This window comes from Astyanax mexicanus, chromosome 19, assembly GCF_023375975.1.
Source record: "Astyanax mexicanus isolate ESR-SI-001 chromosome 19, AstMex3_surface, whole genome shotgun sequence".
In the NCBI taxonomy this organism is placed as follows: domain Eukaryota; kingdom Metazoa; phylum Chordata; class Actinopteri; order Characiformes; family Acestrorhamphidae; genus Astyanax; species Astyanax mexicanus.
In genome coordinates this window covers 35,764,023-35,791,177 of record NC_064426.1, presented here as the reverse complement: position 1 = coordinate 35,791,177, position 27,155 = coordinate 35,764,023, and the positions used below count along the sequence as shown (strand labels likewise).

Sequence of the window (27,155 nt, the reverse complement as noted above, 5' to 3'; positions counted from 1 at the left end):
TGGAAAAAATTATCTGTCATTACGGAGTTGACGTCGGAAATCATGCCGAACCCGATCCCAGCATTATTAACATCTAGGCTACAAGTGCATGCATTCAGTGGCATGAGGTTTATACATTAGCACACATTAGCTCGTTTTTTTGCATCTCCTACGCTTCCCCCCCTAACACCACCACCACCACCACCTTCTTCACATGGAAGCCTGTGCAGTGCTGAGATGAGCTCAGATGCAGGTGCGAGCGTCTCTCGTGGATATGGGATGGAACGACGTGGCTGACGGCCAGAAGAGCCGCAACAAGGTTCAGCTGGAGCCCGAAAGCTTCCTTCGCCTCCTCCTGCTCTTCGTTCCACAGCCCCAATGTCTTTCCCAGAACAGGAAACTCCCTGCAGGTTTTCAGAGCAAGAGCGCGTTATGTTACTCAAGCGGCTTGAACTGGCTTAAGAGTAGCCTTTCCATTCGTTCATCAGATACGAAACAGCATATCCGTGCCAGCAAACACTGACGATGTAATGGTGTTGGATAAAACAGTATATTAAACTGATAATCCTTAAGAGCGTCATCAGGATCAGTTTACAGATCGTTTTTAATGCAAAACATGGAAATGTATGGAACACATGGCACATGGTTGGATGATAAAGTTTGTCGGATACTTATATATCCACTATGTATTGCAGAAGTAATCTGAAGTGTTAATATCGTTTAATATCAGGGGTTCAATCAGGCAGGGGTCAGTCAGTGTTCAATGAGGAGCACCTTCAGTATCAGCCTGTGTGCTCTAGTTATCTCCATCCATTTGCCTCTATCCTATTCTTCATATTGACCCTTATCAGAGGCTCCGTCATGTGGTCATTTTAATTGATTGATTGATTGCTTAATTGATTGAAGTGCACATCCATCTCTCAGCACTAGCGGTATATACATTGTGCACTCTTAAAAAAAAATGTAGGTGTTACACTGGGTTCTTTAAGTGGTGATTATGCTATATAAAAACAAGACGCTTAACAAGACTCACTCAACATTTCCTTCCTACGATGTAATGGTTCTTCTGTGGCATCACTGAGAGAAAACCCATTGTAGCACCTTTATTCACACCGTTATTTTTAAGAGTGCACTCTTTTAAAGTATTCGCGAAATCAGTTCACCACCTCGTAACGGCAAATCGCTCTCCTCCCGTATTAACAACCCTCTCCTCCACACACGTCAGAGAAGAGCGACAGGTTGTTTTATTTCTGTTGAAGTTTTTGTTCCTTTTGTTTCTCCAAGACCCTCCATTAGTGCTCTCTCTCTCTCTCTTTCTCTCCATTCTATTTGAAACCCTCTGAAGTGCCGCTGCTTCTGTGCTTGACTCTGGGTTGGATCGCGTGTGGCTCACGTGACACGTGGTCGTGAGGACCGTAGAGCTTGTAACGCTTCTGTGTGTGATGTTACCATTATGCCTTACATGTTTTCCAGGACTAATAAAAGAGCATAACAAAAAAAAAACTGTTTGCGTTCCTTGGTCTTTATTTTTTTATAAGCAAGCTGTAATAATCTATTGCATAAACACATTAAAACATATTGCATACCTTTTATGAACCTAAATACTGGTGCACGCCAATTTATTGAATTGGATGTCATATAAAGGCTCATGTGACTTCTAAATAAATGTTATATAATTAAAAACAAATTAAAGAGGTTATTGAAGTTGGAGCAAAAGTAAATGCAGATATATTTATTTAGTTTTAATACAGATGTGGAAAAAAATAGGAGACCACTTCAGTTTCTAAATCAGTTTTTCTTATTTTGCTATTTATGGGTATATGAACATTGTGGTTTTATACACTACGGACAATAAGAAATGGCTGGAATAACAAAAAAAGATGCAGAGCTTTCAGACCTCAAATAATGCAAAGAAAACAAGTTCATATTCATAAAGTTTTAAGAAATTAATATTTGGTGGAATAACCCTGGTTTTAATCAGTTTTCATGCCTCTTGTCATGTTCTCCTCCACCAGTCTTACTCACTGCTTTTGGATAACTTTATGCTGCTTCACTCCTGGTGCAAAAATTCAAGCAGTTCAGTTTGGTTTGATGGCTTGTGATCATCCATCTTCCTCTTGATTATATTCCAGAGGTTTTCAATTTGTTAAATTAAAAGAAACTCATAATTTTTAAGTGGTCTCATATTTTTCCAGAGCTGTATGTAAGAGTTATTTTTTTAGGCAACAATTGGTTTGTTACAGAAATGGTTAGGCGGGCGTTATGTATGTATATATTGCAGACTTCAGAAGAAAATCTAACCTTTGGCCTCATCACAAAACATGCTTAAAAAAGGCCAAAGAAATTAGCTATTTGTAAGTTTAGCAATTAAAATGAGAATGCATTACATTTGTTTTTTTATCCATATATTTTCTTGAAAGGTTTAAATATGAATTAGATTTGAAATTTGTTTATTATAGAGAACAAAAATATTCCAAAATCAAGATTATAGTACAACACAATATTTAGTCATGACAATACAAAATAAAATACAAAGATGTTTTATTCCACTTTTACTGACAACAGTGCAAATAATAAAATTACAAATATAACTAACTGCTGTATATCAATATGAACTCACCAGTTCGCACTGACCTTCAAACTGTGTAAATGTTTTTAATGATGAACTGATCTGGTGCTACAGTAAGTTACCCTGGAAAACAGTCCTGTTTAATGACTGTTGACTCCTTAAAATAAAGGTGTTTCAAGTGATTCTTTAAATGATACTTTACACCAGATGTTTTTGAATTTAGACCTTGAGTCCAGTTTCCAGTCTTTGTAGGTCTGACATTGTGTGGGCAATCAGGTATGTTATCGTTTCCCTTAACTTCCGATTAGAACAAAATCCAGGATTGGAATGTTTGGTTCCATAAATAAATATGTTTGTAGTGGAAATGGATTACCCTAACTTGAAAGGTTTTGTAAACCATGCATCTCTTTTTACAAACATGTTTTTTCATGGAACCAGAAGGTTTCTATAACATCTTGGGTCAGGGATGGGCAACTAGGGACGGCAGTCCAGCACATTTGATAATTTGCCTGCTCTGGCAAGCATACTAAATGCCCAATAAGCGTTTTAATCCTGTGAGATTGAGCAGGGTAAGTGTGCAATAACCAGGACCGGAATCCAAAACCTGTTTTAAATGTTTATTTCGGCTGAAAGTGTTATGGAAGGGTTATTGCAAGTAACAGTTAATGCAGTTGGTTGTCCATGTAGTGTCACACATACCAAACATTTCAAAAGTCCAGGATTGGATTGGATTCTAGAGCATCACTTTGAAGAATGTAGCCATAAACAGGTGAATCTAGTGAGATTTGAGCAGGAAAAGCCCAAAACTGCCCACCCCTTCCGTAAGTCTACAAATTTGGACTTGAATACAATTTTCAGTACTGGATTTTGGTAAAGGAAACAGTTAAAGTAAATATTTGGTGACTTTGATCAGGGACCAAGGATTACAAAATCTAGAAATTGAATTCTGGAGCATCACTTGAATCATTTGAAACACCTTTATTTTTAAGAGTATGCACGCTTATTCATGAAATTTTTAAAATAGGATCACTGATCAGCTCGTCATGAAATGTTTACACAATGCACATGTCCTTTAACATTACCAGTTAACGAGATACAAGGTTTTATTGCAACAGCAAACTGCATCTGTCCATTCATCTTACCCAAACTTTGGATCCTGGAGCCTACAGGCAATTATTGGTTGCAAGGCGTACAACAGCAAGAGTATGCAATAAAAACAAATAATGGTTACATACAAGAAATAAAATCAATACTTTCCCAAGGAAATGTGTTTTACAGCCAAGGCACTTGACTGTTCTATAAAAATTTCAAGTTTCTCAAGTGTCTCTTTTTTATTTTAATTTTTTCCTGGAATAAGAATTCACAGTATCGTTTCCCTCCCCATACTTGGCCTTTTGAAACTCTAAAGTCTTATTATGTCCGATATCTTTCTCATCCCCACATTCCTCACTATTCTTCTAGTGTCTATTTTGCTGGTCAGGGAATGCAGTGGGTCCAGAGTCTACTCAGAGTCTTAGGGCAGGATACCAGTCTATTATTGCTTTCATGAAACCATTCTTCTAGAGCCCAGTTCACGGGTCAGGGTTGCGCCGGGTCCAGAGCTTACAAAGAATCATTGAACACAAAGCAGGAATGTCCCCTCAACAGTATACCAGTCCATTGCTTTCATAAAGCCATTCTTTTAGAGCCCAGTTTGCTGGTCAGTTCCGTGTTGGGTCCAGAGCTTACCTAGAATGACTGAACAGGACAGAATGACAGGAATACCCACCAGAGGAGGTACCAGTATATTGCTTTCATAAAGCCATCCTTTTAGTGCCCAGTTTGCTGGTCAGGGTCACCGTAGGTCCGGAGCCTACCTTGAATCTTTAGGCACAAGGCAAGATTACCCACCAAAAGGTGTTACCAGTCTGTTGCTTTTATTAAGCCATTCTTCTAGTGCCTAGTTTGCTGGTCAGGGTCCCAGTAGGTCCAGAGCCTACCCAGAATATTTGGGCACAAGGCAGGAATACCCTCTGGCCTTCTGGACAGGGTGGTACAATATACAACCATTCACTCAAACACTCGCCCCTATTGGTGGCCATTTAGCAAGGCTAATTCATCAACCTACCACATTGCTCTCATAAATTCATCATTCTTCCTTCTAGTGCCAGTTTGGTTGATGCCGGCTACTCCTGTGCCTTCCTCCATTTTGTGGATTTCCACTTCTTCCATTCCGGTCCAGCGTATGTCCACCTCCTTCACCATGCCCATGCCTGGCAACTGCACGTCCATGGCCTTCATGGTGAACTGCTTCATGCCTGTGTTTTGAATGCAGACTCCTCTTCCTGTGTCTGCTTGCATGTCCACTAGCATGCCTGCTGTGCCTGCGTTTCCTCCTGCTGTGCTCATGTGACCCACGCCTGTTCCTGTGCTGGCTTTCCCTTTTATTCTCCTGAGAGTCACCGGTCACTTGTCTTTCTGTGCTTTTCAGTCCAACTGAAACCGCATCGTGTCCTCTGTGGCGATCCACAAAGCACAGGGAGCAGATCAGCTGCTGGTCTGTTCGACAGTAGATCTCTAGTGGCATGTTGTGTTGCAGGCAGATGTTCTTTGGAGGTTCTCCACCGACGACTATCACAGTATGCTTTTCTCGCAAGTTTGCATTCTGGTAACGAGCAAAATGCGCCTCGCAACATGACTCTTCACACATTTTGACAGCCTGGACTTTTTGCCCAGAGCAGAAACTGCATTTTCTAGGTTCAGAGATGCCAGGAGAGGGGTCTCGAAGCCTTGCCTTTCTGAAGCGCTCCACCACTTCAGCAAACATGGTGTTCTTGTTAAGGACAGGCTTAGTTGTGAAGCTCTCCCTGCACTCCGGGCAGCTGTAGGTCCGTTCATTCTGACTCCAGTAGTCCTCAATACAAGCCATGCAGTAGTTATGTCCACAAGGAATCGTCACGGGATCTCTCAGTGGGTCCAGGCAGATAGGGCAGTTAAATGGTTCTTGGTCCTCCAGAGCAACCTCTGCCATTTCGCTCTGTTCACAAAGAAATCTGTTAAAATCAGTCCGTTGAAGAGCAAAAGAGGCTTCCAGGCTGTATCTTGTGTTTGTGTGTAGAAGAAGGAAAATGAAGTTTGACTCAGTATGCAAGCAAAAGGGTTGTGCTTCAGTGGTACGACCAGTTTTACAGGTCTTGAATATCTTTGAGTAAACTATTGAAATGCAGTTACTAGGAAATAAATTAACTCCTTAGTGTCCATGAATGTCTGTACTCTGAAATCTGGTGCATGTAATAAGAGCTACTGCCAAATTATCTGGTAAAAAATATATATATTTTGTTTGCTTAATTGATCATTTTTCTAATGGTTACATACGATAAATTTGTTATATGTAATGAAACTAAAATCAAACCAAATAAATCTGAGTACTGTAGTTGGAATGGGGAACTCTTTTTGGTTTTCCTGCTCAAGCTCATGTGACTTAACTTAAACCTATTTATGGCCAGGTTTAGTAGATGTGTTCTAACAGGGAAATGAGAAAACTGTACTTTAAACTAAAACTCTAAGGCTATGTTAAGACTATGTTCAAATAAGTTTTTTGGCATATCTAGATAGTGTCCAGATTGATTTTTGAAATTCGATTTTTGGAAATTTGCTTCAAACCATATTGGGAGGTGGTTTGAAATGTGATATACAATTGTAATTGTCCAGAAGCATCTCACTCTGGATGCTCAAATTTAATTTAAGATGTTCCTTTATGAATCTCTAAGCTGGGGAATTTTTCAGTGCGTCTTTTGCATCACTCACAACAAACAATCAAACAATGACCTCATCAAATCAAGAGTGACATAAGTGCTGGGTTCTAAGAAGATGCTAAAGGTTTGTTAGCATGCCAATCTTGTTTCCACAGCAACCCATGCAACCTGGTGCTCTTTCTGGACCCCAGTGCTTCTCTCAAGATAAGCTGGATTAGGTTGTTATTTGTTGAGTTAAGAATGATGCAAAAGACACATACAAATTTGGGTCTTAAGGGAAACATGAAATAAATTTTGGCAAAAACATTACATTATGACTTTCATTATCAGATTCTGGCAGACCGGTGGAGAACTCTGGGGATTATTAACTTCCAGCTGGTAGTCATTACCCGCTGCCTCAATGGCTTTGATTTTTTTTTTTGTCCACCTGAGTCAGGGTGTTGCATCATTTGCCTAACAAAGAATTGGTACAAGCCATTGTTTCTCAAAACTGGTCCTGGAGGCACCCTGCCCTGCGTAGTTAGTCAGTACACCTAATGAACTATTTAGTTTATTAGCTAATCTTTCAGAGCAGCAGGGGGTGTGTCACAGAATTAAAACCACTAACATGTACAGGAAAGCATGCCTCCATGACCAGGATTGAGAAACAACTCTTGTGAAAAATGCTTTGTAACCTGATCTAGTCTGGTGAGCTTCGGTACTTTTCTGAGGTTCTCAGGAATCCCATTTATTTGAGGTATGGCACACTTCCATTAACCTGTGTGGTGAAGATCTCGCCCTAAACCCTAAGTCTTGCGTGGAAGGGCACTTTAATGAAATTGTTTGGTAGGAAAGGGTGGGTAAAGCGAGTGTGAGAGTTTAAAGTGTATGGGTGTTTAGACAAGGCTTGACTTAAAACGGCTTTACTTTTGGCTCACATCACCTCACTGCTGCTTAAAGGGCCATTAAGGGTTATATATTCTGTAGTAACTCATAACATGATGATCAGGATGTATCATCAGACATTAAGGAAACATGTTACGTTAAAGCACTGTTAGCTGGTGTCAACAGAGTTTTAGCCAGTATTTTCTTATTTGAACTGTTCAGTATGTCACAATATTCTGTGTGGCTTGTAGCCTCAAAACATCAAAAGCCCACCGCTATTCTTCCACTCCCATTTCCACACCCTGGGTTGCCAAGTATAGAACACAACAGCACACTAACAGTGTGCTGAAGCCATGGAAACAGGTGCGCTGTCTCATTCTCGTTTAGTAATGATTTTTTACTCACTTAAACACAAAATACAGAAGATGCCACACTGCAGTGTTATCAAGTGCTTATAACAGGCACTCATGAGCACCCATGTTGGTGAATTAAAAAAAAAATGGTAATGTGTGGGCAGAGCAGTGGGTCATCCAGATTCCTTTGCTGTGTGTGATCTAGAACAATAGGTCGTCATGAACCTAGAATTAATATCATTTAGGGCTTCTTGCATTGAAACTGGGTGTGATTATTGCCGTAGTTGCTTCTAGTCACTGCTGTCCACTGTGGGTGGTAATACCTTCTATGATGTTTTCCCGTACACATGCAACACTATAGAATAAGGATTGTTAAATGGCCAGTGCAAAACTTTAGAAAGGAATATGTCTCATCTCCCATAATTTATGTTGTCTTGCCAAGAACATGCTTAGCAAGATTTAGCCTCGCTCACAAGATAACACCTCGTACCTTATACAGGTGTGGGCAATCCCAAACTGCCCCCCCCCCCCCCCCCCCCCTCAAGCTAAGACTTCAAGATTAATTTACATTCAGTATGTGGCATGTAAGTATATAAGGTTTTTTTCAGTCAGTATAAAAATAACATCACACAAAACATAATATAATTATGAAAAATAAAACAAACAAAATATTTATAGCTGGACCATTTTTTACCAAATATTCCACACAGATTAAACATCACATGTTGATTTACAGTACTCACAAAAACTAAAACTTTTTTCATTTAATTTCAAATACAGAACTGAAAATATATTTTCTCTACCAGTCAAAAGTTTTACTCCACCCTTAGTTGATTCTTTTTATTTTTGCCCTTTATTTCCTTTATGTCTAGTGAACAACCTGAAATCTTAGTAAAAACAAAAAAAAACTGTATATATTAAAATAAATATATATAAAAATGAAGAAAAAAAACTAAAACAAATATATTGTAAAGAAAGGAAACTGTATATTGTAAAAAACAAGATGAAATGTATACTGTAAAAAAATGAAAGACAAGTCATTGGTTAATAGCTTAAAGCTGGTCAGTAGCAATGTAAATATACTTTGCTTTGGAAATTTATTTAAAAATGAGAATTTACAAAGCCTTTGTCTGTAGTAAAGCAGTATTAAAACTGCACTCTCTACTTCAACATTTACACAACCTTTAAAAGACTCTTTTAAACTGGAGAAAACTGATACAGCTATAGCTGCACAGCTGCACCAAGAGACGTGTGAGTACAAGAGAGAAGCATGCAGCTTGTCTGCTACTGGACCACTAAACAACAGGGGTGTTCTAAAGAAACTTTGACTAGTAGTATATATACTTATAAAATTTATATATGTATAAAATTTAAAAAATCTTGACATTGATTGTAAATGTATACATTCTTGACTTGATATACACATGATTCTAAAAAATCTCTATCTTGAAAGACTATAGACAGTATATTGATGAATATGGTTGGATCATAGTTTCAGTCAGCATTTTCAGTCTTTTATCCCATAGATCTTCAGTGCCTCAGATAAGAGGGACAGATAGGATGAGTCTGGATATCCATTTCTGCAGGCAAACACACAAACACACACGGGATTATTATTACCATCGGATAATTATTTATTTTCCTTATCTCAATCCAATAATATTTACCCGAACAAGCTTTTATTAGTTATACTCAGGACAATATGCCCAAAGTTTGGATCACAATATATCTATATCCTCTTGAGACCCTGCGTCCTCACATGAGGACATCATATTTTTGCTTCTCTGCACCAATATACTTAATAATTTTGCAAAACTTTAACCCTTTGGCCTCATATGGACACACTGCTGTATCACCTAGTGGTCACATGACAACATTAATCACTCAACTGATTGAAATCAAAAGTGTGGGAATCCCAGTCAAAGGTTTCTACAGCCAGTTCAGACAAAAACATGGGCCAGACACAAAACTATCATCCAATTTTATGTTTGAAACTATTCTCCTGATAGTTTATGTGCTCAATGTCGAAAGATAATAGTTAGTTTTTGGAGATAGTTCTTCATTTTGACAATAAACAACAATTTCTAATTGAAGACATCTTTTATTTGACAGGGTCAGGGTCTCAGGAGGTTATATCTATATTTCTTTATACTGGTTAATACAATATAATCTCAGTATTCATATGAACAATGTCTTCATCACAACAAACTCAACAGGAATAACAGGGATTACACACCCACTCTTCCCTCCTTCCATCTTGGTCTTATGAGGAATAATTCGATTCCACCATATTCGTGCTGGGCCGTCCTCTCCATTTTTTGGGGGGAAAACTCTGAAGGATAGCCCTTGCTTAAAAGCTTTCTCCAGTTTTGGGAGTAAGGCCTGTCCTACTGGATTAAGTGGCAAATAAGCCTCAAATACACCTCCTTTGAATGGTGACCCAGGGTTAGGATCCGCTTCCTGTAAGGAAAAATTATACAGAAGAGAGGTATGAGCAAATACACTCGCTGGACTCTTGTACCGTGCCTAATTAGATGTGTGGGCTAGAGGAGTATAAAGTTCCGAGCATTATGCTGTGGAGCGGTTAAATAAATATTAAATTAAAAGCTGTAATCTGACTGAAAGCTAGAATTTAATACAGATATCAATTTTGTACTGGTGGAATTGGTGCTAATTTGTTTAGCTATTTAGCTGAGTAGCTAAACAGGATTAGGGCCAAACAAGCTGAGCACCCTTCAAAACACACATCCCTTGAAACATAAAAGGACCTGGAATTAAAAGCGTCAGTCGAAAGCTGGATGCTGAAATGGATAAGCTTTCTACTGAAGGAATGGGCACTAATTTGACTAAGCTAACTATCTATAGGGCATTCAGCACAACCAAGCTAAGCTTTCCATTCAGAACTGTGCATCGGTTGAGTTAGTGCTAATTAGCTAGCTAGCCAGTCATGACCTGATAAAGTGGACTATAAGCACAAACACAAGGTAGATGTACCTAATAAAGTGTCATTTAAAAGAACAAAAGTTCTAAGACTAATAGTCAGAAGAAAAAAAATGCTTGTACCCCCTGGATGCCATCAGGTATGCAGTAGGTGATCTTGACTGTTGTGTATCGGTGGTAGCCTTGCAAGGTCTGTGAAAGTTCTGCATATCTCATGGTACCCTGGATGCCTTGTGCATGCTTTGGAACCTTGCTTACAACTTTTCCTTTAGGGTCTTCTTTTGCAGTCGGTTCCTGTTTAAGCAAATGCACAGGCAATTTCTGTGAGGGCTCTTCGGCTGTCATTGCTTTAGAGCACGATGTGTTCTGATCATGATGTGGCAGGGCACTCTCTTGACCCAACAGGGGGAGTTCTGACTTGCTACGCACTCGATGACCAGTCTGCTTTGCAGTTGTACTGGAGGTGGATTTTTGTTTTCTTTGTGTTGTGAGTGACAGATGAGTTGTCCAGTCATCCTTTGTTCCCACCTCCACTTCGCTTACTTCAGGCGATTGGCTTGGAGATGCAAGAGTCTTGTTTGTTTGCAAACATCCTGGTTCACCTTCCTTAGCTTTCTCCTTACCAGAATTCTTCTGCTTTGGTGACTGGTTAAAACTCACAGTCCAAGCCTCAGATTGGGAACTTTTACGTCTGGATGCTTCCAAACCTTCCGTGTAAGCTTTGGTCTCATTTGGTCTCATCTGGTCAGCCAAATCATTGACCTCACCTTCAGCTATAGGTTCCTGAGGGGTGAGGCTATTCACTGGAGGTACAGAACTCAGCACTTCATGAAAAAACACTTCTTTTAACATTTCAGTGGCCTGCAAGCACAGCGATTTTGGACCGATCAGCAGGACAGTGTCCTTTGTGCTCTGCACTGAGATTTTGCTGAAGCGTGAGCGAATGTTTGAGCAGCATGTCTTGAATGCCTCACTGCTTTCGGACACACAAAGATCTGCCAGTTGATGCTCTTGAATGTAAAAGTCTGTATCTATCATAGCTATGAACCTCTGAAGCTTACTCCTACATTCCTCCACTTCGGATGACTCTGGTCCCTTCAAAATAACCCTGACCTTGTCCTTGTCTGAGAGGATCTCTGTCACTTGCAGATCAGAGATCATGGCATCCAATCGGGAGCGATAGGCCTCTTTGATGTAATTCCACATCACAGAAGGCACTATGACTTCTTCTGACACAGTGTAGGAATTTGTAAGACTACTGGATTTTGCCTGTTTTTCTGTCATTCCAGTGGCAGGTCTTGATCTTTCAGTGATCCCAGTCTTCTGTGTACCCAGTTTTGGGGAAGGCCGTCCAGAGAAACTGCTTGACCTTTTTAAGGAAGTCCTGGCGGTGGATGGATATGCAGATTGTGTAGGTGTGTCAAGTGCTGCAAGGACATTCTGAGAGATACTGGGTGTAGTTTTGACTCCAGGTGTAAATGTGGAGGTGAACTCTGTGGAATTTATTCCACTAACTTTGGATGACAGTGATCCACTAGCTTTGAACGGACTTCCAAAGGGCTCCACGTTGTTGAATAAGATATCTTCTGAGTGCAGTGCACTTGTCACTCTGAGGGGACCAACCAGAGAACCCCCAGCCTGGTCCCCACTTAATGCACCTGCAGAACCTAGGGAATACTTTAAGGGGGGCAATGGCTCAAAGTTTGATGCCAATGTTAACCTGTTCGAGGTTGTGGTTAACTCTCGGAGCTCTTTACTTCTCCCTCTTTCTCCGAGGTGGAACCCTGGTAATCCCAGTTCAGAGTTCTTGAATCGAGCTGCCAGTTTATATCCTTCAGTACCTCTCGCCTTTTGTTCAGTACTTGAAACGTTTGTTTTAAGGACTGCTGTTCTGGATCCTACCCTTTTTTCATACATTTGTGTTGCTTCTTCATCAGATGTTGAGGTGTAGCAGTTTGACAGGGTTGATGAAAATGAGCTTCCTTGTCTTGCGTCTGGGCAAGAAGGTTTTGCTACAGGGCTCAACTCTTGGCCATTCCCTGAACCAAGAAGAAGCATCTGTTTTGCCTGAGAGACTTCACTGCTCTCACCTACAATGTATAGGTAAGTCTGATCAGAGGTGAGCAACACCTTTGGCAGTAAAGACTGTAATTCTTTAAATGCATTAGTGTCCCCTCCTTCTAGTCCAACCATGCTCCTCAGAACCTGGGCTCTTCTCAGATTACCCTCCAGTTGCTGGTAGAGTTGACTAAGTTCTTTGCTGGCTTGATTCATGTGTTTTGCCGCCTCTGACCTTGTCCTGGCCAATGAATCTGACTGCAGGTACAGTGTGGTAACTCCATCAGATGTTGCATCCACCACACGCACCCCATGAATGAGGAGTATATGCTTGTATCGCTCACTCTTACTGCTCAGGTACGCAAACACATCAGCCTCCATGATTAGGGACTGAGTCTCTGCATCTGCTTCTTCGATCCAGCCTTTTATGTCCCCAGAAGAGGGAAAGTGCTCCTGTTCCCATGGCAGATCCATGGAGTTCCCTTCTTCACCTGATTTCTGAGGCAAAATCTCAGAAGACTTGGCTTCATGATACAGTGAACCCAGTTCACCAACTTGAAGTCCGTGGAGTGAGTCTGGTGGTCTGGATTCTTCTTGCTCTTTTAAACTGCCTGAACCTACTCTTTTGTCTTTTCCTGAGGATGAACATGCTGCCCCTTGAGGGTCAATGTCTCTAAGGAGCTCCACCAGATGAGACAAAACAGCCTGGATCTCTGAGTGGAGCCCACGTAAGGTGCAGTGCCTCTGAGGTTTGATGAACTTGACACGAAGGTCTGGATATTTCTTACAGAGGTTTCGGACAGTCTCTTCACCCAGAGGAAGCTGACTGCAGTCAATGGTCACAGACATATCAAGGATTACCTGAGGGGAGAGACAGTAAATGGTTGAGAACAAAGGAACGTCAGAAAGCGAGAAGAGAGAAAGTTTCCCTAATTATAAAATTGAAACTTTTTTTTTTTGCACCAAGGTTTAAGTGTTTGTTACATTGTAACATTGTGGTCCGGTTAGTTTTGATTTCACATTGTAGTTTAGTGAATAGTAGAGGTGTGCCAAAAAATCGATTCACATAAGAATCTTGATTCTCATTTACTACGATTCAGAATCGATTTAAAATGTCCCAAAATCGATTCTAAGGTCCAATCCCATTTCTTCCCTTGGCCCTACCCCTCACGGTAAGTTCACACTGCAGCGGCACGAAGCGTTTTTCGCTCCGCCTCCCACTGCCCAAAGCGACCGTGGCCGCTGCAGTTTGAACTTACCGTCAGACCCACACAGAGCGTAGGTGTATGAGAATCACCGGTAAGATGGCAGAACAAGCACTATATTACCTTAGATTAACGTGTAGTTTTAATGTTTTATGGCAGAATGCTTCATAACAAGCATAAAAAAGATCGCTAGTAGTTAGTTTCAGTTTCTGTTAGCTAGCTAACTAGCTAACTTTCCAGTTCCACCTTAAATAACGCTACAGGTGGCAGCGGGCTGCAGCATTTAAGGCGGAACGGAAAAATAACAATAAGCTAATCAGAGCTAATTTCAGCTCCCCATCACAGAGGAATTAAGGAATGGACAATATGAATTAATTTCTCCACCTCCTGCCCCCTTTCTGAAGAAATACAACGGCCTAAAATTAACTAGTTAATCAGCAGCTGCTCCTGAACTTTAGCGCTCCACTGCTATCATCACATCAGCCCAGCAGCGTCACCTACACACCACCGCTAGTAGCCTTATAATAAAGCAGTGTTATTTATTATTTATTTATTGTTCATTAACGTCATTGTGATATCCCAGTGATTCCTCTGTCACTGAAGACCCACATTCCTGCACATTTTATTGTTTTTGTAACACATTACCTTCTCCAGGACCAGTGTATATTTTGGAGGCTTTTTTTTCAATAAGTTTTCAATAAATTTTTATAAATCAAATCGTTTTGAATCAAAAATCGATTTTGAATCGAATCGTGGCCCCCAAAATCGGAATCGAATCGAATCGTGAGATAGTAAAAGATTCCCACCCCTAGTGAATAGAATAAAGAACTTTACTTCATCTTGTCTATCTACACTTTACACTGGTTGGTTTGAAGAATAGACAATTGACAATTTAGCAAGTAGTCTTTCCAGGTCTTGTGCCTAATCTCCCCAAAAGTCCAAACCATCTAGGAAACTGTTTTCACACTGCAAACTAATTAAATCATGGTTCAACTGATTCAGACCAGGACCACCTCCTTTTGGTCTGGATCGTGGTTCAAGGAACCTGTCAAGTCTGCTATTTCGGTTTGGACCAAACTGAAAAGTCTAAAAATCCAGACCCAACAAGTTAGGTGTAAAAGCACCCTGAAATTAAAGGACATCCTAGCATACCTTATTCAGAAGTGATGACTCTTGCCCTGGAACACTAAGAGAAAGCTTGTATTCCTTGCCGTCCACCTTCAAGATGTGTGGGCAATGACTGAGCACATTGAGGGCAACTGGATGAAGGCAGAGAGAAGATCAATCTCGCTTGAGAGCTGAATTACTCAGCAATTTTTGTATTTCGTACATAAAAAACATACACATACAATTTTTAACCTTAAGTCTTTACAAGAACAATCTTACTTATGGATGAAAATTCTATTCATTCATTCTTTCTGCAAATAATGAGAAAGACAGAGAGGGACAGACAGAGAGAGAGAGAGAGAGAGAGAAAGAAAGCCAAAATATTTTATACGGCCAATAAATAACTCACTCTATTCGCCAGGAAACTGACTATAAATAACAAACATCTCTCGGCAGCTTTGCAGGATCGGCCAGATGGCAAGGAAATACAAGGCCACAGACTTAATTAAAATGTAAAAGAGTAAGCAGCCCATTGCTGAAGCAGCATATGAATATATTTTATTTTAATTACTACCCATCTAAAATACCTCATTCTTCTCATTTGTTACCTAAAGAAGACTTACATTTAAATGTTAAATGGTGGTGTTTAATAGTTCAATTGTTTTTCTTTTTGTAACATCAGCACTGAATTCACTTTAAATACAATATGATGAGAGAGAGAGAGAGAGAGAAAGAGAGAGAGAGAGAGAGAGAGAGAGAGGGGCAGATTCAACCATGCGCACAGCAGCTAGACTCTTGCTCAAAACATGTCTAAAATGTGGCTAAACAACAGTTAAACTTCCTGTGTGACACTTTAAAGCATATTTAATGAGGTAATTTGTACAGCTCTGGAAAAAAAATAAGAGACCACTTCAGTTTCTTAATCAGTCTTCCTAATTTTGTTATTTATAGGTATATGTTTGAATTTACATTATTGTTTTATTCTATAAACCATGGACAACATTTCTCTCAAATTCCAAATAAGAATATTGTCATTTAGAGCATTTATTTGCAGAAAATGAGAAATGGCGAAATATCAAATAACTCATCATTTTTAAGTGGTCTCATTTTTTTTCCCAGAGCTGTACACACACACACACACACACACACACACACACACAGGAACAGTTTCACAAGCAGCATGCATATACAACTAAGAGATACCTATTGTATTTCACAAAGAACAAGAAAAAGTGGATTTTACGGAAGGACAGCTTTAACCACAATGCAACACCCTGGTTGCTGAGCAACCGAACACACGCCATTTTGATTAGTTTAACACAACAGAGGCTAACGTTTTATTACGAAGACAAAGCATATAAAGTGTCTCACAGGTAGGTTAACTGACTGTCCACATTTTGGACTGGTTTTGAACACGAGTCTAGCTGCTGTGTGACCATTTAATATGAACCATTTGAAATTAAAAAAACAAATGCGGAATAAAATAATTCTTGAGAGTGGGCGTGGCGGACCACAGGGAATAGCCCTGCCCACTTTTAATATAATAACAGTAAATATTAAACTAAAGATTAAATAAAAATTATAATAATTCAGATTCTACATATTCTGTAGAGAGAGAGAGAGAGGGAGTGTGAAAGATACATAAATAATACAGAGATAATCATATAACTTACTCATATAGCTTCAATATAATCCACACAGATATCCAAACAATCGATTACAATGATAATTAATGTATAATTAACCTTAGTAAATTGTTTATGTGTATGTCAACTGTATAAGTATGCACTGATGTTAAATAATACGTTTTAATTGTTACTTAACTAATTAATTAATTCATTCATGCTTTAACAACACTGTAATTTACTATGGTCATGCCATTAAAGCTTCTTTGAATTGAAAAAAAAATGAATTGAGGGCCAGAGTGAGCGACAGAGAGGGAGAGAGAGAGGGAGAGAGAGAGAGAGAGAGAGAGAGAGAGAGAGATACAAAGAGTGACAGAGAGAAAGATACAGAGTGAGAGACAGGGCGAGAGAAAGGGATACAGAGTGAGAGGCAGGATGAGAAACAGAAAGAGGGGGACAGAGAGAGAGAGAGGGATACAGGGTCAGTGACAGACAGATACAGAGTGAGTGACAGAAAAATAGAGAGATATACAAAGATATATATATATATATATATATATATATATATATATATATATATATATATATATATATATATATAGAGAGAGAGAGAGAGAGAGAGAGAGAGAGAGAGAGAGAGAGAGAAAGATACAGAGAGAGTGACAGAGAGACAGTGACAGAGAGAGACAGGGTGAGAAACAGAGGGGGGGAGCAGAGAGAGATACAGAGTGAGAGACAGGGTGAGAGAGAGATAGGGTCAGTGACTGACAGATACAGAGTGAGTGACAGAAAGAAAGAGAGAGATACAGAGAGAGATATAGAGAGAAAAAGATACAGAGAGAGAGAGAGAGATACAGAGTGAGACAGTGAGTAAGAGAGGGAGAAAGAGACAGACAGACAGACAGACAGACAGAGTGAGGGGAGAGTGAGACAGACAGAGTGAGAGAGAGACCTTTGCTGTCTTCAAAAGTGATCACGGCACTCCGGTTAACTTCTTTAATGTTAACTGATGTGATCTCTCCTCCACCGTTTCTGGAGCGAAGAAAATGAATGAGAAGCTTATCAGCCAGCCGCTCCTGCTCCATATCAGCGGGCAAACCGCCAACACACACCGAGCCACCCTCCTCACACCCCGGGCGACCCTCCTCATACTCCGAGCGACTCTCCGCCGCCATCTTCTGGACAACCGCTTGTTTACCTCCTCAAGTCCTGCGAGCACAGTGCGGATTTAGCGACGTTCAACAGTTTATTACTGACATTTATTCACCTCATTTACTTAATACTACACTGTAATAGAGAGGGGTAACTATGGAAGCCCATTCCCGCCACCTAAAAAATAAAAATACTCCAGCAATTTTTTTTTATTATTATTAAGTAAATTGCTATCTCAATATTTTGAGATACTAAGTCAATATTTTGAGATACTAAGTCAATATTTTGAGATACTAAGTCAATATTTTGAGATACTAAGTCAATATTTTGAGATACTATCTCAATATTTTGAGATACTAAGTCAATATTTTGAGATACTAAGTCAATATTTTGAGATACTAAGTCAATATTTTGAGATACCTTAAATGCTGGCTGAATATACATGCGGCCACCTGTAGATAATGACCTGGGAATTAGGCCAAAAGTGAGAGCAATAACGTTTTAATTCATATTTAATTTTATTTACATTATATTTCACTCAGAGTTAAACTCTGTCCCTCGCATTGTGTTCTCCCCTTTATTCAGAGCGTTTTCACAGCACTTTGCTTACATGCTGTTTTTTACTGTTAAAATGCGACATCTACAGGCGGCCGCATGTATGTTCAGCCAGTATTTAAGGTGGAACGGAAATCTGAATAAGACACTGGCGAATAAGAAGCTAACTTCAGCCTCGTCCAAGATCCGGAGGCTTATTTTGATATTGTGTGATTCCTCTAAAAGTTCCAATATTTCATGATTTGTGAATCCACGTCTGAAGTAGTCCTCAATGATGGTATCCATTTTGCATCTTTGTCTCACCTGCTTCTGTCTCTGTACAGCCTAGTATCTCAAAATATTGAGATAGTATCTCAAAATATTGACTTAGTATCTCAAAATATTGAGATACTATCTCAAAATATTGAGATAGTATCTCAAAATATTGACTTAGTATCTCAAAATATTGACTTAGTATCTCAAAATATTGACTTAGTATCTCAAAATATTGAGATAGTATCTCAAAATATTGAGATAGTATCTCAAAATATTGAGATAGTATCTCAAAATATTGACTTAGTATCTCAAAATATTGACTTAGTATCTCAAAATATTGACTTAGTATCTCAAAATATTGAGATAGTATCTCAAAATATTGAGATAGCAGTTTACTTAATAATAATAAAAAAACATTTTGCTGGATTATTTATTTTTTTTAGGTGGCGGGAATGGGCTTCCATAGGTAACTGCGGGTACAACTTAAAACATGTCCGTTAACTTTCTTTTAAACATGTAGCTGTGTTTATCTGTGTTAAGCTGTATTTAACTGTGTTTAGCTGTATTTAGATGTGTGTAGCTGTGTGTTTAGCTGTATTCATCCGTGTTTATCTGTATTTAGCTGTGTGTTTTAGCTGTGTTTAGCTGTACTTAGCTTTATTTAGCTTTATTTATCTGTGTTTAGCTGTATTTAGCTGTGTTTAGGTGTGTGTAGCTGTGTTTAACTGTATTTAGCTGTGTGTAGCTGTATTTAGCTGTGTGTGTAGCTGTGTTTAACTGTATTTAGCTGTGTGTAGCTGTTATTAACTGTATTTAGCTGTGTGTGTGTGTGTGTGTAGCTGTGTTTAGCTGTATTTAGCTGTGTGTAGCTATGTTTAGCTGTATTTATCTGTGTTTAGCTGTTTTTAGCTGTGTACGTGGTTGTGTTTAGCTGTTTTTATCTGTTTTTAGCTGTATTTAGCTGTGTGTGTGGCTGTGTTTAGCTGCATTTAGCTGTGTTAAGCTGTAACTGTGTGTAACTGTGTGTTTAGTTGTATTTACTTGTGTTTAGCTGTAACTGTGTGTAGCTGTGTGTGTGTTTGTGTGTGTGTGTGTGTGTGTGTAACTCACTCCGAGACTCTTACAGGAAGTCTGTGTGATCAGCAGTAAAACAGTCGCAGCAAGCTGAGCTCCAATATCCACAGCTTCATCTTCATTACTGAAGAATAAAACACGGCAGATCTGTTCTCCTTATCTGTGTATCTCACTGTTCATGCAGCACTATCTACACTATCTCTCAGATTTAACCTCACCCTTTCACCTCCTGAGTGCGCAGCTTAACGTTACCTGACCTAACTATTGCTGAAGAAAAGAAAGTGAAAGTGGGAAGTAAGTGCAGAGGATTAACCCTAAACACACAGCCTGCAGTCAGAGCTGTGCGATATGACACTGCCTGCACAAAAAACAAGTCACCTCCTGGATTTAAGTAAGTAAATGATGTGGGGTTGATGCTGCAGTTGGTCTGCAGGTTTAGGTTCAGCAACAGTATGTGCTAAAATAATGAGGTCAGCTGACTACCTGAATATACTGAATATAGACCAGGTTATTCCATCAATGGATTTTTCTTCTTCCCTGATGACACGAGCATATTCCAAGATGATAATGTCAGGGTTCATGGGGCAGGAATTGGGAAAGAGTGATTCAGAGAGCATGAGATCATCATTTTCACATATGGATTGAGAGAGTTCACCACAGAGTCCAGACCTTAACCTCATTGAGAATCTTTGGGATGTGCTGGAGAAGGCTTTAAACAGCAGTCAGACTTTACCATCATCAATGCTGCTGCTAGATTTTGGTGAAAATTAATGCAACACTGGATTGAAATAAATCTTGTGACATTGCAGAAGCTTATCGAAACAATCCCACAGTGCAATAGAAGCTTAAGGCGATCCAACAAAATATTAGAGTATGTGACATTTTTTTGGTGCCGACATTTTTTTTTGGGCCAGGCAGTGTAGTTAACTTACTGATTTAACCGCACTTACCGATACTCACTAAGGGTCTGCATCTCAGTATCAAAACACAAACAATGGACTTATGTTCTTGGGAAGCACGCCGCTGACAAGTTACACTAGAAATTGTGATGCTGTATGCTTTCTATTTTATGCAAACCTGATATACTCGGTTTTCAGCAACTTTTAAAATGATCAGGATGAATCATCAGATGTTAAGGAAACATACTAAGTTAAAGCACTGGCAGCTTTTGTCAGCAGAGCTTTAGCCAGTATTTTCTTATGTCAACTGTTCGGTATGTCACAAAATGCGTGTGAGATATAGCCTCCCAATCTGCCCACCACCATTCCCCCAGTCCCACTCGGGGTTGGCAGGTATAGACAACAGTATGCAAACAGTACTGCTGCCATTAAATGGGCAAGATGGCTTTTTTTCTGCTGAACGTCAGTAAGGTTGTTAACCATAGCTGGGTAATGTACCACCACCACTATCGTACTAGAGATGGGCATTTTGGATATTGAAACATATTAATATACTCAATGATCAGCTACAGAGTAAGACTTTATGTATCAATCTAGAGAGGAGCGGGTGGGGCAGAAATCTCTATCCAGTATTTGGATATTGGACTTCATATTGTAATTCTGCCTGGGCATAGTATATGTGTTCACATGTAGAAATGTTTAAAGGTATGTTATTTGCAATTGTTAAACTTTACCATCAGCTGTTGCAATGTTTTAAATAACTAATTAATGAACAAAAAAACACTACTTTTTCTGAAAACACAAAGCCGTTTCTATGAAGGACTTATTTGTATAAATATTTGTCATCAGGAAACTAATTAAGCAGTCATACAAAGATACCAACAATTTTTAAATTTCATTTTGAAATGTTGAGTTTTGAAAATAGGTGTACAAACATTTTGGTGTTGTATATGTATTTGTTGACATTTTTTATACATTATACCATTTTAAAAAATAAATATATTTGTCTGCGTCTCAAGAATTGAGTGTAAATCTGTGCAATTTCCTTTTCAGTTGGGTTACTCTTTTGCTGCTCTCTCCTGGTGATTTAGTGCTAGTGCAGCGGGAACATATCACCTTACATTCTACTCTATTAATAACATGGGCTCTACAGTGTGCCAGGTCAACAATATCTTGTGACTGGCTATGCTAACTCTGAAAGGACATCCAGTCTGTTGGGTAAGCCTTTATCTTAATCTTATCAACAGCAAGGTGTCAGTGCCAGAGCAAGATTAAACTAATTCAAATATAGGTAATATATTGTATATGTGTTGGCCAGACGAAAGTCTTGCGAGGACTTCAGTCTCTCTTCATACTCCAGACTCATTGAGGGTGAGTAGGCCTAGATCATGTCCTTTAATGCAAATATTATTCTTGGCTTAGACTCATACTTTATATATTAGCTACAAAAAATATTTTTATAAGCTTTACCTACATATTGTACACAGTATACATGTGTTTTTGGACAAACTGTACTTAAGCTATGCTACTTTTCCCCATTGTGACCCACAGCTAGGAGAGAGATTCCTTATAAAACCCTACAGCCCTCGCTGTAATGTCCCGGGACACATTTGCCTTCACCTCAGCCTCCCTGCGCTCCCTGAGACTGGAGCAGGAGCTGCAGGACTGGGAAGATGCCCGCCGGGCCCTAGCCCACAGGAGGGCCATGACCAGACGGCCTCTGCCAGCCGCTCCAAGGCTCAGGCACGGTACAGAGAGGATTCAGACAGTACGGGCTCCTCCGCCACAGATACACTGCAGAGACCCCACTATACACAACACATTCATGTGGGGAGACATGAAGGGTGTGTACGCTGTTCTCAAAGAGCCTGGCATGGTGAACGCACTGATGGAGATTGTTCATGAGGAGATGGTGTGGACACCGGAGATGGGTAGGGATCTTGCATGTGCCCACTTACATGCACAGACATATGTTTGTATTTGTATTATTTGCTTTATGTTTATACATAAAAATATGAGAAACTGTATAGTATGTCCCACATTTCTTATACACTCATTGACAAAAAAACAACCCTGATTGATGCACAACTAGGTATATATAAAAACAAGGAAATTATTTATTTGATATGACTTTGATATGATTTTTGGTTTCTAATACAGTGTATTTTTCCACTGCATGGGAACTTTAATCCTGTATTGCAGTTCTGAGTGCGCTTACAACACTTTGTCACAGTTTACAGTACAGAAGATGGAAGAAATATTCAACTCTGAATGAGTTAAAGTTACACTTTTAAGAGTAAAAATCAACTCTCAACTGTTTAACTCTGCAGTTTTTTGCTGTGTGCCACAAAAGTGTGTAAAAATGCTTCCATTGCTGTCTTTCACAAAAAGGATACTTTTGAATAGTGTACCTTTTGATGAGAGATCATTGACTGCTAGACATGCCTCTACATCACAATTAAAGACATTTTGTCCAGTTGAAAGACTTAGGGTGGTAATTTAGTTGAATTGCCCCTCATATGAGCTGTGTATCAGCCAGCCACGCCTATGGTTTTGCAAATGGTGTCTTAAATGAGAAACTTGGACTGCTACTACCTGGAACTGTATTGTCTTTAGCAACAAATCCAGATTCTCCAGGTTCTGGTTGGGTTTGAGTAAGGAGGTCATGTGGTGAGTATGTGTGGAGCAACACACTACCCTAAACACTGGTTTGTTTATCTGTGGAGCCGTTGCCCAACTGCCATTTCTCAGTAGGATAATGCTCACCCATACACTGCAAGAGTTTCGCAAAGATGTCTCCTTTATACATTTATTGAACCAATGGAGATGCCAACTTCAGCAACATATGAGTGTGCATCTATCTTGATTATATTCATACTCATTTTTATTTAATTCCAACAACTCCTTCTTGGTGATTTTTTTTGTCAATACTTGTAGATATATATACAAGTGCCTATATGTAATAATAATATCTCATCCATTATATATGTAACTACCTTTAATTGAATTCTTCTGAGAATCTTTTTCTTTCCTCCCACACCCTCAGGCATGTGGACCTTATCTTCGAAAGTGAAGCAGACATCTGCGCTGCGATTGGCAGCAGGCAGGGGGCGTTCTGACTGTGTAGAGGAGCTTCTGTTTAGAGGAGCTGATGTAGACGCTGACCCTGGGGGTCGCACAGCTCTTCATGATGCCTGTTCAGGGGGCCACAACACATGCGTGAAGCTGCTACTGGACCACGGTGCTGACCCCGACCTGCCAACTGCCGATGGCAGCACTCCTCTCCACCTTTGCAACACTGCCGACACCTACCTGTGAGTGGAGAACCAGAAAACGTGTAGCTAAGCTGATCTGAGACAACAACAACTGCACCTTTTTAAGTGTCAGTGGAACTCTATTGGTCTGTTGATTGTGAAATGTTGACAAATTAAATGTACTACAACAGGCTTGTGCTTCTTAAGTAAAAGACAAAAGTTAAGAAAAAAACAGGGACACATCATATCTGAGTTAAGTCCAGAACTGCGTTGCAGTCAAATGCAGACAGAGACTAGAAGTAGGTGAGATCAATATAGCTGCATCTAAGCCTTACATCACCAAACACAATGCATCCATTGGTGTTTAGTGTTCTCAGGAATGATGAATGAATGAATGTATCTCGCTTCTCCATCTGGAAATTTGATGGATGAGTCTGGGTTTGGCGGTTGCCAGGAGAATGGTACTTATGTGACTGCACTGGGGCACGTGTAAAGTTTGGTGGAGGGGGGATTATGGTGTGGGGTTGGTTTTCAGAATTTGGGCTCAGGCTCTTAGTTCCAATGAAAGGAACTCTTAATTTCATGCTTCCAACATGACTTTACACCAGGTCCATTAAGGCATTAACGAGTGAGTTTGGCTGACCTCAACTCGATAGAACACTTTTGGGATGAATTAGTGCGAAGACTGTGAGCCAGGCATTTTCGGTAAAAATTACCATAAACACACTCCTAAACCTTGTGGAAAGCCTTCCTAAAAAAAGTTAAGGCTGGTTCGAAATCATGTTAAGCTATATGGATTAGGAACGGGATGTCATTCATATGTGTTTATATGTGTCTAAGGGCAGATGAGCGAGTACTTTTGGCAATAGTGTATAACATGTTTGATTAATGGCTGTGTGTGGATGTTCTCTTTCAGCTGTGCAGAGCTGCTGGTCAGTAATGGTGCTAATGTAAATGTGACTCAGAGGGACTCCTGCCTCACGCCGCTGCACGTGGCATGCCGGCGGGGGCTGGAGGAGCATGTGGAGCTGCTGCTGGTGCACAGAGCTGATGTGACTGCCCAGAGCTGCGAGGGCGAGACCCCTCTGAACGCAGCATGTGCCGGGGCAGAGCGACCTTCAGAGGCAGGCCAGTACCTGCGGGTGGTGCAGCGGCTGCTGGATGCGGGAGCGGACGCATGCACAGCAGGCAGGAAGCAGCACAGCGCTTTGCATAATTCCTGCGCAAACTGCAACTACCGCATTACTGACCTGCTGCTGCAGCACGGGGCACGTGCACATGCAGTCAATTGTGCAGGATACACACCCATGGACTGCCTGCTGCAGGTGAGTGAGACAAAGAGTGGTTTATATTAGTGGTTTGAGTTCCTGGTTCTGGCCTTTCTAGGGGCCCTAGATCAACACAGACCACTAAATTGCACTTTCAAAGTTTTTCTGTTAATGTGAGTCATGTAAATTACAAGATGGGGCCTCTATAAATTTGACTGTCCAGCACATCCCACAGATTTTAGATAGGATTGAGATGTCCTAAACCAAGCCTCTACCCAGCCAACAGATTCTTTCGAATTTTTCTTAAGTAATATTCCCAGCAGGAACAATACTAGTAACATGGAAGAAGAATAGAAGTAATGATAAGTGCTTTAGCTGCCACGCTTACCCTGACACGCCCTTCACTCTGGAACAAGGTAAATCTGGACTTATCATGAGACCAGAAGACCTGCGACCATTGCTCCTGAGTCCAATCTTTATGCTTCCTAGCAGAAAGTCGTTCTGTCGTTCTGAAAGTTGTTAAAGTCGTTTTTGCGGGTTAGCCACACTTTATTTTTGATTTTTTTAAGACTACACAGCTGGTCATTCGGTATCTCTTCAGTGTCATTCATATTGTGTGTGTGGAAATGCTCTTACTTTCACTACCAAACATATACTTGAGTGCACCAAACGTTGACGTGATCGCCAATGTCAATCATTTAAGATCTTTTCCGACCGCACTCCTTCCTTGAAGATGATGTTTCCCCACTGTCCTTCCACTTTTTAATAATGCGTTGGGCAGTTCTGGACTCAATTTTAGTAGTTTCAGCCATTTAGATAATTTTTCTGCTTTATGCATGCCAATAATTTGACCTTTTTAAAACATATTAACATCTTTTTCACAACCGCAGGATGTGTCTTTTCACACAGCTGTTTAGCAAGTAAGAAGCTGCTCACTGCATCAGTTAGGGTTAATTAACTTGTTTGCTTAGTTAAATCCAGGTGTTATCCTTTTTCTATATTTGGTCATTAATCAGTTTAGCAAACATTGGAAAAGAGATTGATATTTTTTTTTCACTTTTTTTGTTTCTCTGAAGGTGGTGGAGGACTATCCAGACCAGTACCCAGAACTGATAGCTCGCTCACTTCTTAACCATGGAGCAAAGCCTCCCTCTTCCAGAGTAAGAACACAACACTGAATACACCTTTAAGCTCCAAAATTCCAACCCTGCTTAGCATTAATATACAACAGAATTAAATGACAAAACCTATACTAATCACTGATATTAATAACATAAATAGCAATTATCTGTAATTATATACATATACAAATTATCTTTATTAGAGAAGAAAGCAATATTACATTCAATGTAAAAGACTAAAGTTAATTTAGTGTAAGTTAAGTGTTGTGTGCGTATTTCCATGTCATCAGATGCTGAAAGAGTGTGTGCTCTCCCCAAACACATTGGAGGTGATACTGAACTGCTTCCAGGTGGTACCGGCCTGTGAAGAATGGCTACAGGACGTTCCAGATGAGCTGCTGAAGGTTGTGCATAGCTTCTACACCTGTTACATAAAGATACAAATGAAACATGAGGCTGTTCTATTGTTACAGCTGATCATTACATTACGAAGACTTACGATTTGACTGCATTGTGCTTTTTGTCCCCATCCTCAGGAGCATAGGCCGTTCTTTGACTCTGTTTGGCGGATGATTGGTCAGCCTCGCAAGCTCCAGCACCTCTGTCGGTGTTCCTTGCGACGCCACCTGGGGGCTCAGTGTCATTCCACCATTACTAAGCTGAATATCCCCTGTGCACTGAGAGAGTACCTGCTGCTGCGCATCGATGGAGAGATCCACTGAACCATGAAGTTAAAACAATAAAGACATTACTGCACTGGCTGTTCAGAGGGTGCTCACTAAGTACACTATATGGACAAAAGCATTGGGACGTTGTTTCTTTCAAATTGAAGGAAATTAAAATGAGTTTAACCTGCTTTTTTGTTGTAGTACCTGTCAAAGGAAGGCCTTCTACTAGACTTGGAAACATTGCTAAGTAGTGCCATAATTTCAGAGAACAGTGTTCCCATGCTGGGGGCGTTATATACCTTTAGCCCCCTTAAAATTAGACACAGTGCCACAGTGCTTATCTTCTCAAGAGTATCCTATGATGATAAGAAATGAAATGAGTGCACAGTGTCAGTATTTATATCAGGGGCCCAATAAAAATGGATCCAAGTGCAACTGCCCTCACCCAGTTTTTATGCCACTAGGCTAATGGCCA

General features: G+C 40.0%; 3 protein-coding genes across 6 annotated transcripts; 1 reads left to right on the top strand and 2 right to left on the bottom strand.

The window, feature by feature from the left end:
* Positions 1-2,485: 2,485 nt before the first annotated feature.
* On the bottom strand, positions 2,486-5,650 carry si:busm1-163l24.4 (uncharacterized protein LOC368754 homolog). The gene has a single exon (XM_015603209.3). It carries the CDS (start codon positions 5,556-5,558, stop codon positions 4,689-4,691), a length of 870 nt encoding a protein of 289 aa, XP_015458695.3. The 5' UTR covers positions 5,559-5,650; the 3' UTR covers positions 2,486-4,688.
* Positions 5,651-8,142: 2,492 nt separating this feature from the next.
* Positions 8,143-19,609, bottom strand: si:busm1-163l24.3 (uncharacterized). 2 transcript variants are annotated; one of them, XM_022665007.2, is made up of 6 exons: positions 19,521-19,609; positions 17,387-17,643; positions 14,855-14,961; positions 10,563-13,358; positions 9,736-9,959; positions 8,143-9,079 (listed from the first exon to the last, which is right to left on the bottom strand). In XM_022665007.2, exons 2-6 carry the CDS (start codon positions 17,607-17,609, stop codon positions 9,007-9,009), a joined length of 3,423 nt encoding a protein of 1,140 aa, XP_022520728.2. In that variant the 5' UTR covers positions 17,610-17,643; positions 19,521-19,609; the 3' UTR covers positions 8,143-9,006. The 2 variants fall into 2 exon arrangements, with proteins under 2 accessions (XP_022520728.2, XP_022520727.2); XM_022665006.2 differs by having other exon boundaries at positions 19,507-19,596.
* On the top strand, positions 14,980-26,868 carry asb16 (ankyrin repeat and SOCS box containing 16). Of its 3 annotated transcripts, none has more exons than XM_022665008.2 (9): positions 14,980-16,182; positions 21,423-21,587; positions 21,688-21,740; positions 21,921-22,300; positions 23,416-23,683; positions 24,540-24,948; positions 25,968-26,051; positions 26,303-26,416; positions 26,549-26,868. In XM_022665008.2, the coding sequence occupies exons 4-9, from the start codon at positions 21,964-21,966 to the stop codon at positions 26,732-26,734; spliced, it is 1,398 nt and encodes a 465-aa protein (XP_022520729.2). In that variant the 5' UTR covers positions 14,980-16,182; positions 21,423-21,587; positions 21,688-21,740; positions 21,921-21,963; the 3' UTR covers positions 26,735-26,868. The 3 variants fall into 3 exon arrangements, with proteins under 3 accessions (XP_022520729.2, XP_022520731.2, XP_022520730.2); XM_022665010.2 differs by lacking the exon at positions 14,980-16,182 and adding an exon at positions 19,672-19,764; XM_022665009.2 differs by lacking the exon at positions 14,980-16,182 and adding an exon at positions 19,688-19,861.
* Positions 26,869-27,155: the final 287 nt, after the last annotated feature.

Excerpts from the sequence above, each read along its gene's own strand:
- si:busm1-163l24.4 (XM_015603209.3), bottom strand. The coding sequence starts at position 5,558 with ATGGCAGAGGTTGCTCTGGAGGACCAAGAACCATTTAACTGCCCTATC.
- asb16 (XM_022665008.2), top strand. The coding sequence starts at position 21,964 with ATGTCCCGGGACACATTTGCCTTCACCTCAGCCTCCCTGCGCTCCCTG. Across the intron at positions 22,301-23,415 it reads GGTGTGGACACCGGAGATGG|GCATGTGGACCTTATCTTCG; the intron begins GTAGGGATCTTG and ends CCACACCCTCAG. Across the intron at positions 24,949-25,967 it reads CCATGGACTGCCTGCTGCAG|GTGGTGGAGGACTATCCAGA; the intron begins GTGAGTGAGACA and ends GTTTCTCTGAAG.
- si:busm1-163l24.3 (XM_022665007.2), bottom strand. The coding sequence starts at position 17,609 with ATGGCGGCGGAGAGTCGCTCGGAGTATGAGGAGGGTCGCCCGGGGTGT. Across the intron at positions 13,359-14,854 it reads AGTCATCACTTCTGAATAAG|GTAATCCTTGATATGTCTGT; the intron begins GTATGCTAGGAT and ends CTCTCCCCTCAG. Across the intron at positions 9,960-10,562 it reads TACCTGATGGCATCCAGGGG|GAAGCGGATCCTAACCCTGG; the intron begins GTACAAGCATTT and ends TTTTCCTTACAG.